The sequence below is a fragment of the Lepidothrix coronata genome, unplaced genomic scaffold, assembly GCF_001604755.1.
Source record: "Lepidothrix coronata isolate B3197 unplaced genomic scaffold, Lepidothrix_coronata-1.0 Scaffold62, whole genome shotgun sequence".
Classification (NCBI taxonomy): Eukaryota; Metazoa; Chordata; class Aves; order Passeriformes; family Pipridae; genus Lepidothrix; species Lepidothrix coronata.
In genome coordinates, this window is record NW_016690242.1 from 3,497,741 (window position 1) to 3,513,446 (window position 15,706).

General features: G+C 40.7%; 1 protein-coding gene across 4 annotated transcripts in view; it reads right to left on the reverse strand.

Moving 5' to 3' along the window:
• LOC108498682 (calcium-binding mitochondrial carrier protein Aralar2) overlaps nt 1-15,706 on the reverse strand; it is a 77,857-nt gene that overhangs the window by 15,160 nt on the left and 46,991 nt on the right. For all 4 annotated transcript variants that reach the window (XM_017817678.1, XM_017817677.1, XM_017817675.1 and 1 more), the window contains 4 exons: nt 8,902-9,041; nt 2,741-2,887; nt 1,040-1,178; nt 109-202 (listed from right to left, as the gene is read on the reverse strand). In XM_017817678.1, coding sequence (XP_017673167.1) covers nt 109-202; nt 1,040-1,178; nt 2,741-2,887; nt 8,902-9,041 — 520 coding nt within the window. The remainder of the gene's footprint in view (nt 1-108; nt 203-1,039; nt 1,179-2,740; nt 2,888-8,901; nt 9,042-15,706) is intronic.

Below are 15,706 nucleotides of genomic sequence, written 5' to 3' on the forward strand. Positions count from 1 at the left end.
CGTGGCCACTACACTACACTCTCCTGTTCCCCAACATCACCTTCTACTCCTTCCAAGAACTAGAGAGGAGGAAAGGAAAGAGAGGAAGATAGATAACTCTTCACTTACCCCCGTGGCTCATAAAGATCTGCTAACTGAAACAAGATGTCAACTTCCATGGGTGTAACCTGACCAAATTTCTGAGCTGCCAGAACAAACTCTTCTGCAACAGAATAAAAATACAGAAAAGAAAATGCAATCAAACCAGAAGAAATAATCCAGAGCACCCCAAGGTTGCTCTATATTTTAGTATAAAGTACAAGAGGCTGGCTGGAGGGGGGTAAAAGGGGAATAAAATTGACTCAACACAAAAGTGGTTTTGCCACTACATAAACATGTGATTTAAATAGTCAGTCCTTCATGCAAGTAACTACAACTCTCTGGTCTTAAAGCTTAGTGCTACCAGCATAATTTAGGATATTTGACATACGGTATCAATCAGTTGCAGGTCAGAAGGAAAAAATAAAATAAAAAGCAAACAAAAAACCCCCCAAAACAGGAGTCAAGGGATGTGGAACTTTTCATGCATAGTCCCAGTAGGCCACATTAATGAAACTCTGGCATTGCACAGGGAATTCTCTATAAAAGTGGTTAGATATAGCAGATAACATCTTGTTCCAAGCTTGTAGATCAGCTTACTGTGCCGCCAATACAAGTTTATGGAATTCTTCAACTACCCTTGAAGGTCACTTTAATAGGCTGCCAATTTGGCAGGAGTCCTAGGAAGTTTTTGAAACTTTTAAATATCTTTACATACTTTCCTCACCCTGCCCCCCCCACCAGTTTACTAGGACCTTTTTCTGATTGAAACAAAATGAAAAACCTGGAGGGTGGACTCCAACAGGAGTGTACAAAACTGAGTGGCAAACCAAGGAATGCTAATGAGACAGGATTTTTTCCCCCTCCCATTGATTTAAAAGCATACAGATGAGGTCTTTCCCTCCATCCGCCCCAACCAAATGCCCAAGAAAACTTCCAGACTGCAAACATTTCTACCAACCCTTAGTGACTTCCACGTCTTTTCTATTTCCAGCCAAAGTACTGTAGATCTTTCTAATGAGCTCCATGTTGTTAAGGAGAGAATTAAATCCATTAAAATAGGAAAAGCTGACCTGATGGGAAGTGGTACCTCCAGCAGCCTGGAGTAGAGACAGTAAAAGAAGAAAAGAGAAAGGAGACTGTTACAAGCCTAGGAAAAATATCAAAATAAAGATTTTCAAATGTTATTTTTAAAGAACAACAGTAGCATGGGCTTGCTTTTTTAAAAAATGTGCAAAATAAAGAAAACTATGAAAGATTATTATGTTACTGAAACTAATCATGACCAGAATATAAAACTCCCCCATCCTAAAAATCTAAACAAATACATATGCAGGATTATAACAACATAACTAGAAGTAATTTACAAAGTTCAAGTTTCAGTACTACTTCAGTTGGAAATGTTTCATAAGTTGGCTTATTTCTAGTAATGAGGAAATCTACTTCTACATGTAAAGCATATTACTATACAGAAAATTTCAACAAAATAAAAACATATTCTTAAAAAGGTCAACTGAAACTTTTAAATTCACAGGCATTTCAAGTCATGGAAAACCAGCAATAAGCTCTCAGGCTTATATCAGGCAGTCAAACATAATAGGAACAATAAGGTTCAAACAGTTATTCATTCTCAGGTGAGAACTGAACCTAAACCTTTGTTTTAAAGTGGTGTTGGGTCTGCACATAGAAAAATTACTGGATCAATTCTCTATTTAAATTACAAAATCAGCAATCAAGCAAATTTCAGAAAAAAAATGCATAAGCTTGCCAAAATTTAATTGACCTTGAGGGAAAAATCAAAATCTTATCTGATGTTTTATGAGAGAGCATATGACCTGAGAAAGCTGGTAACAAGACTGTGAAGGAACCATGGAAGTATCAGATCTCACTGTCAGTCTCTAAGTCTTCTGGCTATGTTTTTTGCTGTTTGCATCTTCCAAAATTCTGATCAGACTTTGCAATTCTCATCACTTCACACATTTCCCTGGAATTCTTCCTTGCAAGTCAAAGAATAACAGATTTCTTTAAACCTGGATATAGCCAGGCTTTGCATTACTTGGAAAGTGCTGCTACAAGTTCCTCAGATTAGAAACTGTGGTCAAAACCAAATGTACCTTTTTTAATTTCTTCAGTGAAATTGCAGAATTGCAATATTTAATTTGGTTTGTGCACTTCAAACTGATACAAAATGTACAGTCAAGTGTAACAACTACCAGTCAATATACAGTGAATGCCCTTGGGTAATGTTCTGGTTCATAAGTTGTCCCAGGTACTTGGAAATTACACTCAGGAGCTTAGAATTTACACTACAAACCAAGTTCTTTGAGAAGGATATCCTAAGTGGGATGCAATGGCGTTCTGACATACTGACACAGTCTACTATGATGGAGTGACTGCAAATAGCCAGGAAAATGCTAATTTGTAGGCCATTACTAAGGTCCATATACATGCTTTGTCTTTTTTCTCAGGAGACCAGGAACATTGAGGATATGTATTCTGCAATAAGGGTTAACTTGCATATTGTGTAGATAACAACTGCTGAACTTAAAACATACATCCTCGAGATGGACTACATGTCACACAGAGTGGTCAAGGTACATAAAAAAGGAATCCCGCATCTGTATTCCAGGTCTTTGCCAGCTGGAATACCAGAACTACTCACAGCTACTAGACATTCTTCTACAAATGGCGTCAGCATGTGTGGCCGGATAGTGACCATAATGTCCCTGAAGTCCATAGCTGTGACTCTTCCAGACTGAGCACTGTCTCTCTGTACAAAAGCTTGTTTTGCATGTTCTAACTGTATCTCCTGAAAACATATAGGGGAAAAAAATAGTTAAGTTCAAAATCATCATCTTAACACTTAGATTTAATATAAATAATGCAGTCTTACAAGATTTCTCATACTTAACAAAACAGGACTACATTTAATCTAATTGGATATTGTACCTCTAGGTTTTGTCCTTTTCTATCAGGAGCATATATGGTCTCCATCACTGAGCTCAATATCTAGGACAACATCATGATTTCTTTGCCTTCTGGACATTACATTGTGCAATTCATTTAACTGAGAAACGGAGGACACATATCAACAGCCAGTGCAGGTAATCTTCCACTCATGAACATTAAAGTGTTCCATGATGTGCATTATCCAGTATATTGAATGTGTCACAGCAGGTCAAAATACTTTCTGTAAAAGTGCTCACTACTCCTTGAACAAGGACAATGCAATCATCAGAGACTTCCATGTAGAAACCTACTAATCTGGAAAGCATTCCCTGAAAAAGCATCCCCATTTAAAACATAAAGGTTTTTGTCTACAAAAGACACCAGCAGTTTAATTCAGAACTCCTTGTATCGTGACTGATTAAAGATCAGTTCTCAATATTTCAACAGTAGTAACGGGCATAAGCATTATCTGATACAACCCTCCGATAATATCATTTTGTGATTCTAATGTACCACTGAGAGAAAAGAGGAGAAAAAAAGGCATTTAATCCCTCATACTGTATCTTTCCTACTGTGACCTTCACCCTTTCTTCTTAAATTACTGTTAGACTACTTTTTTTTTTCCCATTTAAAAGAAACAATCAAGCACTGATAGTAACTTGATAATACATGTGAACATTTTGTTCAGTTCTACAGGTTTGCAAAAAACCAGAAATATATCTTTTGGTGATGTAGTCAGAGCTCCCAGTCTGTATTTCTCAGCTGAATGGAGGAAAACAAATCATTGTCATGTCTTCCCTTTAAACTGCAAGGATTATAAAAACTTCTTCATTGGAAATATAGGGCTTAGTCTGAATACATACTCATAATCAGTTATTCAGAAAATGGAATCAAAGCAAAAATATGTCAGCAATACTAAGCAAGTCTTGTGGTGGACCATGACACTATCCAATTATTTCCATTATATTTGCAAATATATGCCTTAAAAGACATATTAATCTAGGACTCAGGCTAGTCAAGAACCACCATCATGTTGTGTTCATAGTGAATATGATCTCCTGTAAGTTGATATTTGTCTTACAGCAGCCTTCAAGGAAATAGAGTGAAAGGCAAAAGGCAAATTCAGACAGAGTAGGATCAGACATGCCAGAGGCCTGCATCTGCCACTCCCTCCCTCCTTCTGTTCATTCAGCTCACACTGCCACTCAAACCATGATTGTCTTTTCATTTGCCTCCTGATTCCCCCAATTTTAGTTCTAATTTCTAATTAGAACACTGTACCATGACCTGAAAGGTACGATGAAAACCTCCTACTACATTAGGCACAAGGAGGAAAGGAATGGAGGGAAAGGACTGATCCATGCTTCACTCACAAAATTATTCAGAAATTTCTTCTTTTGATGGGAAATGCTTGTGGGGCTTATAATTTGAAGTGGTACAATTTCAGTTCTGCCACGTTTCCTTTACATTACAGACCCCTACGTGGAGGTGTTACAATTCAGCAATAATACTCACTCTTGCTGGATGCAGCCATGTAAGCTCTTACTTCAATTCATTTGAGACTATAATTTGAACAGAAATTTGTAAGCAAGCAATTTTGGAAGGTTTATGGTGGACGAGTACATGAACACGAAAAGACTTCATCAGCTTGAGGCTGGCAGCTACTTGGGAGGCAGAGAGCTCTGAAAAGGAATTAGGTATAAAAACTCCTGTATCCTAAATACTCACCACCTGGCAGGTGTTTGTTATTAAATGGAAGCATCACCAAAGAAAAAATAAATTTTATTTAGCAAAAGGATTACATGGGAAACTCTGAATATTGCTTTCTTCACCTTCCCTCATTCAATTTCTTTTAACCACTGAAACTGCTGGCAGTTGTTATGTTAGAATCCAGCACTAAGATGCAGTAAAAAAACCTGTATACCATTTGCAAAAGTCCAATCTGTTACCATCCCTGTAGACCCATCAGTGAGTCTGGAGGTATGTATACCATTGGTGGGACTTTGGCTGACAGTGACGCCTCAGCCACAGAACAAAGCAGGGCTTACACTCCAAAGAGATACATGAAGTGCATGTTTCTTGTCATCACCTAGCTAATTGCAAAAAGGCTACTAGTACTACAGTTGAGCACTAGCACTAGAAAGAATTATCCCGCTTGGTTAAAACACCTGGTCAAGGACTCAGTGCTGCCATTTGCTCATCTTTGTCAGCCAGAAAAAGCCATTTAGCTGCAGACAGACAGCAAGACAAAACCCTGAATGGGATGATGTCAGTCTTCTGGAACTCCCTATTCACACCTCCTCCTTAGTTCAGAATGTAAGTTCCAGTTCAGAATGGTTTAAGCATACTGCAAATAGATAGAGAAGGTTGATACCACCTTCTCAGAAAGATAGAGACCTTCTAGGCTACAGTTATTTTGACCAGTGCTACATGTCCACTTGCATCAAGTGGAAAGAAGCATAGGGATCTTCAGCCACCTGACATTCCCAAACCATGACCATGGATGGCAGCATGGCATACAAGAACGTGCAGACCATTACATTGTAATACAGTCTCAAAACTAAATTTCACCTATAAAGTCTGTCACAAACAAACCAGACATGTCACTTTTCTAATCATTGCCCAATGCATAACTCCTTTAAGTGTTTACCTCAAAAGAAAGGCTATCCCCTCAGTCTCCACACCTGAATGCTGAGATAACTCACAGCACGACTAACTACATTTCAAAATGAGGCTCAGTAGCTGCCAGCAATTTATCCTGGAATTCTTTGTGAGATGTCTGTAACATCACCTGTGTTGGGTGTATGCAGCTAATATAAAAAATATCACCTTAAAAATAAACTGAAAAACAATAAAGCAAAGCTGTAGTCTTCAGAGTTGCTATCTGAGTTGCAATAATTTTTATTATTTCACCTATTTCGGTCCCTTATTGTTTACCTAGACACATAAAGGTTTAAAGAAACACAATCCTCATTACTTTGCAATACAAATCACACATCCTAAAGAACCTTCTCTGACTAGACTTTCTGTAAACTTAGATATACATAGAAAATGAGCTTCTTCCTTGATGTTGGAAGTCTAGAATTCTCCCAAGTAGCATATGACTGTGAAAAATCAACTTGTACATCATGGCAGGCACACTGGCACTAGAATTTTAATGAAATTATATCCTATCTAGAGATTTCACCTCAGCTTCCACTTACAGCTCATTAAAAGCTTCTTTACTTTCCACTTAGGTAGAAATTTATGTTTGCGTTCCATCCCAATGGATCTACAAGCCACCAGATACAGCACAATCCTTGCCACTGGAGCAGATCCCAGGGTTCAATTATAGAGAGTACTACTTCATCAACCAATACGCTGGGTATAAATGAATTCCCAGACAATGTGGAAATGGATTTACCAGGCCCACATATAAGCATATGTTAAAATTCATCCTGTGGAATAGATTCTACACGCCAAGAAAGGGGCTGATGTTGCTCTTCATAAGGCAGACTTGCCAATTAAGTGATGATGGAACATGACCATATTCAAACAGATGTGATGGATATATACTGGAGATATATGAGCTAATTTTAAGCTAGCAAAATGAGAAGCAGGGTAAAACAACACACCTTGAGCTCTAAGTTGATGCAAATAGATTGTTAACTGTATTAGAGCCAAGGACTTTGGAGGCTATACTTTCAGGCATCTCAGTTACTGCAGACAGAAAAAGTGCTGGCACGATATAAATATTCAGCATCCCATATAAACTCTTCTTATTTAAAGCCACAAGAGATCCATCTCGTGCATGGATAAAATATACTAATGTTATTTTCCAAGTACCTTCAGCATTGCCAGAAGTGATGATTAGCTCAAATGCTGTGACAGATATCAAACATGAATGTAAAAGAATTTGAATCTAGCTAGATTATTACATTAAAATTTGCAAACTGCATTGTACTTACAAAGCAGTACCTGAAGCACCATACAGAACCATCGGGTCCATGTTAAGTGCAATGTAAGTGCATTCACACATCAGGAATGCAGAAAGGTAATTTGATATCCACTGTGGTCTCCTGTTGTCTAAGGTCCAAGGTCTAGACACCTGATCAAGAAGACTGACTCACGCACAGGCAGAAGGAAAGGCTGAATACCAAAGGTTACAGAGCTTAAAGGAAGATTTCTATGCCTGTGAACACTAACTCTCCAGATTGTGCTGAGAACCATTTCTGTGCCCAAACTTCTGCATCTATAATATATCAGCAGGGAAACTTATGTGATTCAAAGATTTACAGGTCTAGAAAGTGAGTAACAGATGTACCCAGTTACTGGGACTGACTGAGCATCCTAACAGACTGTACTGACAGCGGGCAGCTTCAGTCTTAGGAGAATTAATTTATTTGAAAGTCCTTACTGTCTGCACCAATGTTGAGAGCATCTTTATTAACAGCCTTTGAACTTATCCTAAGTGTACCCCACTTCTCTAGAGGACACTCAGAATCATCATCCTCATTCTCCAGTGTTCTTCCTCCCTCTTTCTTGTCCTACATGGATCATCACCAAAAGGGCTGTCTGGCTTATGAGGACCACTGACGTGTTCCAACACAACCTTTCACTCTGCCCTGAAACTAGCTAAGATTCACTTTTGCAGTAGAGCCAGTTTAAAAAAAAAAAAAGGAGGCAGTGGCAAGACACACCAAAATGAAATACAACTATCCCCAAAATATGACCACATCCAAAAAAATCCTTTCAGATAGTAGAAAGGAACACCCCTCCACAGGATGAGAGAGCCTAGTAGTTAGGACTCATCTCCAAAGCTAGAAAGCTAGAAAGATATTCTAATTCCTTATTCTGTCAGAAAACTGGTCTGTGCCTTAGCTACTTAGGAGTTACAATAGTCAGTACAAAACCTGGGGGAATACAATTTCATCATATGATACCTGACGTCCTCTTCATACAAAGTTAATTAGGCTCTGTTCTACAAAGTCAATTTGAAACATTTGTCTCAATAGCATTATCTTAATTATTCTTCATCAAAATGATACCACCTCCTACTGTGAACTAACATACTTGTGTAAACAAGAAAAAAAGAAACATTGCAATCTTGAAGCAGGTTTCCATTTGAAAACTCTCTAGTGTAAATACTAATACAGGCATTAAATATTCAGGAGGCATTCAAATAAAAACTCACGTGTTTCACCACTTCAAGGATCACTCTTCCTACCAAAAACTACTTTTAACAGTACCACTGAAATACAGTTAATGTTTATTTTTTTATTAGCATAATATTTTACTTCCTGTAACAAAGTATCCACAAGTATGAACAGCCAAGAATTCCTTGCAAAAAACAGTATTCTCTTCTCTATATACCACAAGCAAACTATGTAGCATTGCCCTATCTGAGAGTGTGTGGAAATGGCTTGCAACAAAACATTTTCATTGGATATCATCTCTGAATTAAATACATATTTGGTAAACATGCTGTTTACAGACAAAAGTACTTAATACTAGTCTAGCAGGTGAATCCAAAATGTTCAGTAACATTCTTTGACTCATGGATTTAAATAAACAGGAGATTTTCAGACATAAAAGTCTAGGTTTTTAATTTCATGTCTCTGTCTACACAACAGTGTAGAAAAAAATCACCTTCTGCATTCAGGTGCTAAATACAAAGGAAAAGGAGAAAACCTGCGCTAGTCTGAATCACCAGTTTTACCAATAGCATATCCTATTTATCAACATACTATACAAGTCCAGCAGTCTGACTGTAGAAGCCTCCACTTGGTCTATATTTCAACTTTCCTAACAGCACGGTATTTGGCACGTTTGCAAATACTTTGATTCTTGCATCCTTCTTATTACTCTTGACAAACTGCATTGTATTAGACCCACCAGTAAAAACTGAGTGAACTCCGCATATGTTAGGTGTCTTTTTCTATCCTTTCCAAAATGCAGCTGTACGAACTCTGAATTCCAGTTAAAAGGAATGTGCTGATGAATTGTGGTCTGGCCAAAAACTTGCTTAGCATCCTCTGGGAAGAAAAGAAAAATGTTTATTTAATAATAAAATAAAACAACAATAGAGACAAGCATATAAACAAATATGATATTTTGTAACGGGAAAGCAATACTATTCTTATAAATTACTAACATATTGTGAACTAAACTTAAGTTTTTTTGTTTACCAAAACCATCAAAACCATCACCCTCACAAATAGTTTCCAAATAATCTTTTTATTTGTGAAGTTTTATACACACAGCATTTGATTAGAAGAAATGCAGATATTTCAAGTTTCAAAGTCAAGCAAGAAAAGATTAAAATTAAAAGACAATTTATAAAAAGATGACTAAAGCTAGCCGATTTTCATCATAATCTTTTCAAGCTGCTAACAATGAAAGTTTTGTGTCACTATAATTCAGGCTTTTGAATTATTCTGAGCTCTCATGATTCAAACAAATCAACTTTATTTCAATTATTTCAAGATCTACTTTTCTGTAGTTAGTTACAGGAGCAGTGACATGCAGGACAGGGGATGAAGGAGACATGGCAGGCAGGAACAAAAACTTATCCTCACCTCCAGCACTAAGCAGACTTTAACCCTAAATATCTTCTACAAGGAGGGGGGCAGTGCGACAAGTATGTTTGATCATACCTACATGCAAGCTTCAAAGTTTAGTTCAGGTTAGTAGTCACAGCTGGTTTATAAAACACTCTGCAGACTGGTAATACTCAGCAGTTTTGGTGAAGAAGAAACTATTTGATACACACCAAGCTCTACAGTAATAAGGACCATACATTGTGTATATTTAACTAATGAAAACAACAATAAGANCTGAGGAAGTACTTGTCTCAAATGACAGTGCCCACTTGTCTCAGTCAAAAATATAGGGCAAAGATATCTTCCAAAGACAAGCTCAAGGCCAGAGGTTCCCAGCTGCTATACACCTTCCTAATTGCCGTACGACTACTCCAGCAACACGAGCCAAGAGCCAGTTCTTGTCTCCTGCTGGTTCCTGTGGGCACAGAGAGCTGGTTCCCATGAGACACTCCCTACCCAGAGGCTGGGCCAAGAGCTGGTCTGTTTCCTTCACACTTCGTGGAAGAAAGACCAGGAGTCCAAACCACGAGCTCCTGTCTGTCTCTGTGAGCAGCAGAGCTGCAAGACAGTTCCCAAGCATGGCTGGTGCCTGGGGTTGAGAAAATCAGCACAGCTTTGTGCTTGCCTGTGTGCAGAACAAGCTGGGAGCCACCTTGCTGGAGCCAGTCTCTGACTGGGAGCCACCTTCCAGCTCATACTAGTGCCACAAGCAAAGGTGGGAACTGACTCCTTGGGGCCATGAGGTCGCCTCTCCTGCGCACATTGAGTTCTGGCTTCTCATTCAGTCCATGCCAGCCAGGCACAGCAGCTCTGCTGCTGCCAGGAAACCCAACCAGTGTGGAATCCCCCATTTTAAGCAAGAAAGCAGGAAAAAGTGAGAGCAAAGTGGCACAGCTGAGAGCAAGGAAGATCTCAGGAGGAGTCCACATGAATGAAGAAAAAATGGTCCCAAGGAAATGAAAGGGGCAGGTGTCCTGTTGCACAGCCCCTAATGCCCTGCAGTTGGTGTTACCCACAGAGACAGCTTGTTCTAAAGCAAGAAGGCTTCACAGAGAGAGCAGAGACGAAAGTGCATACATCTTCCCATCTCTCAACATAGTCAATAGTTTCACCTTTACAAATACAGCACCCACTGATCCCAGCGAATCAGTGGTGAAAGAGCAAGTTGGATTTAACTTACAAACACAAAGACTGACCCCAGTTAGCCTCAAATTCATAAAACTCATAACTTCAAGTCTTAATGTACTATGAGAATTTTCTCCAAGCAAAGTCAGTGCCCCCAGGACAGCCTCATTGTTCATTTGTATCTTCAAGCCCCATCACAGCCAGCTTGGATCTTGTCTGCCAGCATTCTCCAGGCGCAAAATTCTGCTCTCAAGGCAGTGGGAGGGAAAGTCTATTTGTTCAGGGTGAGGTCCTATCCTTCCACTTGAAGTTTCCCATTTAGGATGTTTCCCCCTGACACAGCTTGAGGCACCTTGCCACATGTCATTGAAGATCAAACTGCTTTCTGCCAGATTTTCTACAAAGAAGGCAACGGCAACCAGCATGAAGAAAATAGCCTGTCTTGCCAGCAAACAAGAGGAAATAAAGATTGTCTCTTCCTGGTAGTAACCACTCTGCTTTTCAGAGGAATAAAGATATTCCCAAAACATCTCTGTCACTTGTCTCTACACAGAAATCAGATGCTCATCTTCTTCCTCTTTCCCTCTCATCCCACCTTCAGAATTTCCCCAGAGCAAGACACTGATATTGTGTGGATTAGATTAGGAATCCATCACCATTAACCAAAAGCTATGTTTGGTTGGACTCCAGACTTGCCTTTGTTAAGAGAAAAAAAGGCGCATTCTTACCTGATGCAAGGTAAGAGAGAGCAAAACCTTAGCTAGTATAAAAGTAGTCTCAAACTCCTTTTGATGCAGCCAGGCTCCACACAATCTTTACTTCAACTTGTTAACATATGAAAGTTGCAGAGTGTCCTTTGATTATGCCACTGTAATTTTATTTTAGTTTGTTATCATACATTAGCCACCTTAAAGGAACAATGCATCTTGCTCCCCCAGCTCTATGTCTTGTAAACCCTCTTTGGTTGGGGCCTTAAAGAAATATTCCAGTTCAAGAAAATCAAACATAGAATCATAGAATGGTTTGGGTTAGAAGGGACCTTAAAGACCATCCCATTCCAATTCCTCTGCCATGGGCAGGGACACCTTTCACTAGACCAGGTTGCTCAAAGCTCCATCCAACCTGTCCTTGAACACTTCCAGGAATGGTGCATCCACAACTTCTCTGGGTAACCTGTCCCAGGGTCTTACCACCGTCACAGTAAAGAATTTCTTCCTAACATCTAATCTAAACCTACTCTCTTTCAGTTTATAAACATTCCCCCTTGTCCCATCACTACATGCCCTTGTAAAAAGTCCCTCTCCCTCTTTCTTATAGGCTCCCTTCAGGGACTGGAAAGCTGCAGTTAGGTCACCCCGAAGCCTTTTCTTTTCCAGGCTGAACAATCCCAATTCTCGTAGGAGATGTGCTCTGTCCCTCTAATCATCATGTTGTCCCTCCTCTGGACTCAGTCCAACAAGTCTATGTCCTTCCTGTGCTGGGAACCACAAAGATGGATGCAGCACTGCAGGTGGGGTCCCACCAGAGTGGGCAGAATCACCTCCCTCAACCTCCTGACCACATTGCCGATGACGCACCCCTGGATACAGCTGGCTTTCTGGGCTGCAGACACACATTGCTGGCTCATGTCCAAACATCAAGTGAAAAGAATGGCAGTTTCAGACTAAATACGATGTTTAATTATTGGCATTATAAATGGCAAAGGAACCCACAGCAATGAAACTAAAAACCTCATCCAGCCAATTAGGAGTATAGTAAGGTCTATATCCAGGCCATTTGCATTTCCTTGTCTGTTTCAGAGATTAAAGGCTACAAGCATGCCTCAGAAGTTCATGAAAGTACAAATACCCTCCAAACAGCCCAAGCCGGAGATGCACACTTAATTTTTGCTATGACTGGGAAGACACAGACTACCACATTAGTGTAGATATAGTCAGAGAACTCCACATGCTACTTGATGTTTTCACAATCATACTGTATATTGATGTCAATATGAGTTGGCAACTAATACCAGATGCTTTTCTGACAGAGTGCATGTTTGATTATACAGTGCAGGCAGCTGACTGGAAGATTGCCTACTGTGCTTCTACTGATTCTTTGATGGCATGAGACGTGGTATCCTGTTTGCCACTGCCTTTTTACACATACCCTGTACTTCCTTTTTGCACTTATTTATGGTTCACAAACTCCTATGCTCAGTGAACAAACTCACATATGCTCAGTGAACAGTGTTTTTCCTTCTTTCCTTGCTAGGTCTCATCATCCATTCATCTACCACGATGTCACTGTCTCAAGTCTCATCTGTAGTCAGATTGCCCAATTCAGACAATAAAGACCATTCATTCATACCCCATGAACAAATCTGAAGTGTTTAGCCTGTGATTTAACCCTCAAAAGGTATCCAAATACATACCAGAAGTCATTCGAAGTTATTGTTCAGTTCTAACAGTATCATCTCCTAATCATCTAAGTCCAGTATTAAAACAAAAAATGGACACATAAAAATGTATTTTTGCCTTAAACCTGCAGCTGAAGTTCCACAGCTACCCATAAGTCACTTAAAACAGCAAAACAGAGAAGCTGCAGTGTGCTCCAGTAGCCAGGAGTTATTACATCTTTTTTAAAGGAACCTGTCTCAGAGAGCTACAGAACAATTTGTGATGAAAAGAACATCTGATTGCTATTAGAGTAACCAGTCAATTAGATCAGGTTGCTCAGGGCCATGGCCAGTTGAGGTTTGAATATCCCCTCAATAATCTCTGACCCAGAAGACCAGGGTAAAGGAATGTCAGAAGGAAGATTTTCCCTTGGTCAAGGCGGATTGGGTTAGAGAACACCTAGGCAGACTTGACATCGACATGTTCATGGGCCCTAACGGGATGAATCCAGGAGTGCTGAGGGAGCTGTGAGCTGACACCATAGCTAGGCTGCTCACTATCATCTTTGAAAGATTTTGATGATCAGAAGAGATGCCTGGAAGAAAGCAAATGTCAGCCCAGTCTTCAAAAAGGGCAGGAAGGAGGACCCAGGGAACTACCAGCCAGTCAGCCTCACCTCAATCCCTGGAAAGGTGATGGAGCACCTCTATCCACATGGATGACGTAGTCAGCATGGATTCACTAAAGGTAAATCATGCTTGACCAACCTGATGGTTGGTGAAACAACTACCTGGACAGATGAGGGGAGAGCAGTGGATATTGTCTCCCTTGACTTCAGCAAGGCTTTCAACACTGTCTCACAACATCCTCATAGACAATCTGAGGAAGGGTAGACTGGATGGGTGGATAGTGAGGTGGATTGAGAACTGGATGAATGTTAAGTCCCCAGAGGGTAATAATCAGTGGCACAGGGTCTAGTTGGAGGCTTGTCACTGGTGGGGTACCCCAAGATTCAATACTGGACCCAGTATTGTTTAACTTGTTCATCAATCACTTGAATGAAGGGGTAGATGCCTCCTTAGCAAGTTCCCTGACAACACAACGCTGTGAGGAGTGGCCAATACCCCAGAAGGTTGTGCTGCCCATCAGAAGAACTTAGACAGGTTGGAGAGATGGACAGAGAACTGTCTGAAATTCAACAAAGGCAAATGCAGGGTCTTGCATCTGGGGAGGGATAACCCTGGGCACCAGGACAGGCTAGGAGATGACCTGCTGGAAAGCAGCTCTTCAAAGAAGGACCTAGGTGTCCTGGTGGACAAGCTGTCCATGAGCCACCAGTGTGCCTTTGTGGCCAAGAAGACCAACAATATCCTAGGGCGCATTAGGAAGAGCACTGCCAGCAGTGCTCGGGGGAGGTGATCCTGCCCCTCTACTCAGCCCCAGTGATGCCGCATCTGGAGCACTGTGACCAGTTCTGGGCTCCTTGGTAAAAAAGAGACACTACTGGAGAGGGTCCCGTGGAGGGCTACAACGATAATTAGGGACTGGAGCACCTCTCTTACAAAGACAGGCTGAAGGAGCTGGGCCTGTTCAGCCTCCAGAAGAGAAGACTGAGAGGGGACCTTATCAATGCAAGTATCTTAAGGGAGGGTATCAAGAGGATGGAGCCAGGCTCTTCCCAGTGGTGCCAAGAAATGGGACAAGAGGCAACGGCCAGAAAATGATGCCCAGGAAGTTCCACTTGAATATGAGGAAGAACTTTATTGTGTGAGTGTCATGCTTTGAGAGCCCTAAAAATTTAATTCCCTATCTTCAAACCCCCTCAAACATCTCAACTCAATGTGAGATGGTTTTTTCGAGACAACCACACAAGACTTAAAATGGGGAAAGGGAATATATTACAATGACTGTACACATAAATAAATAATAATAATGGCCAGTCTTCGCGAGCGAAGATTTGGGAAAGGTCATTAACCCTTCGAGCCTGCGCAGTGGATTTTTTAGGTGAGACACAGCGTGCGCTGAACTGAGCCCACCCTTTAATCCTGAGGTTCATCTGCCGGGGCCGAGCAAGCTTGGACAGTGGCAGTGAGGTCCCCAGGACGTAGGTTTGTTTAGAGTGACCTTCTCTTAGATGGATTGCCTTACAGGGCTGACGAGCTCCATCTGCCCAGGGGGCTGGGAATCAAACCCAGGTCGCAGCGGTGAGAGTCCTGCACCCTAACCACTAGACCACCAGAGGCCCCAAACATAAATATTATAATACATTACACACACCATCTCAACTATCTCTACTATGATAGATCAGTATTTACAATGGATCAGATCTCTTCTCCCTTCCAAATAAAAGTCCAGGAGGGAAGAAGGAAAGGTCCTGCTGCTCCCCGACCCCCGCAGCCATCTCACATTGAGTTGAGATGTTTGAGGGGGTTTGAAGATAGGGAATTAAATTTTTAGGGCTCTCAAACCATGACAGTGGGTGACTGAGCACTGAACAGATTGCCCAGAGAGGTTGTGCCGTCTCCCTCACTGGAAATATTCAAGAACTCTCTGGATACAATTCTGTGCCATGTGCTCCAGGATGGCCTGATTGAG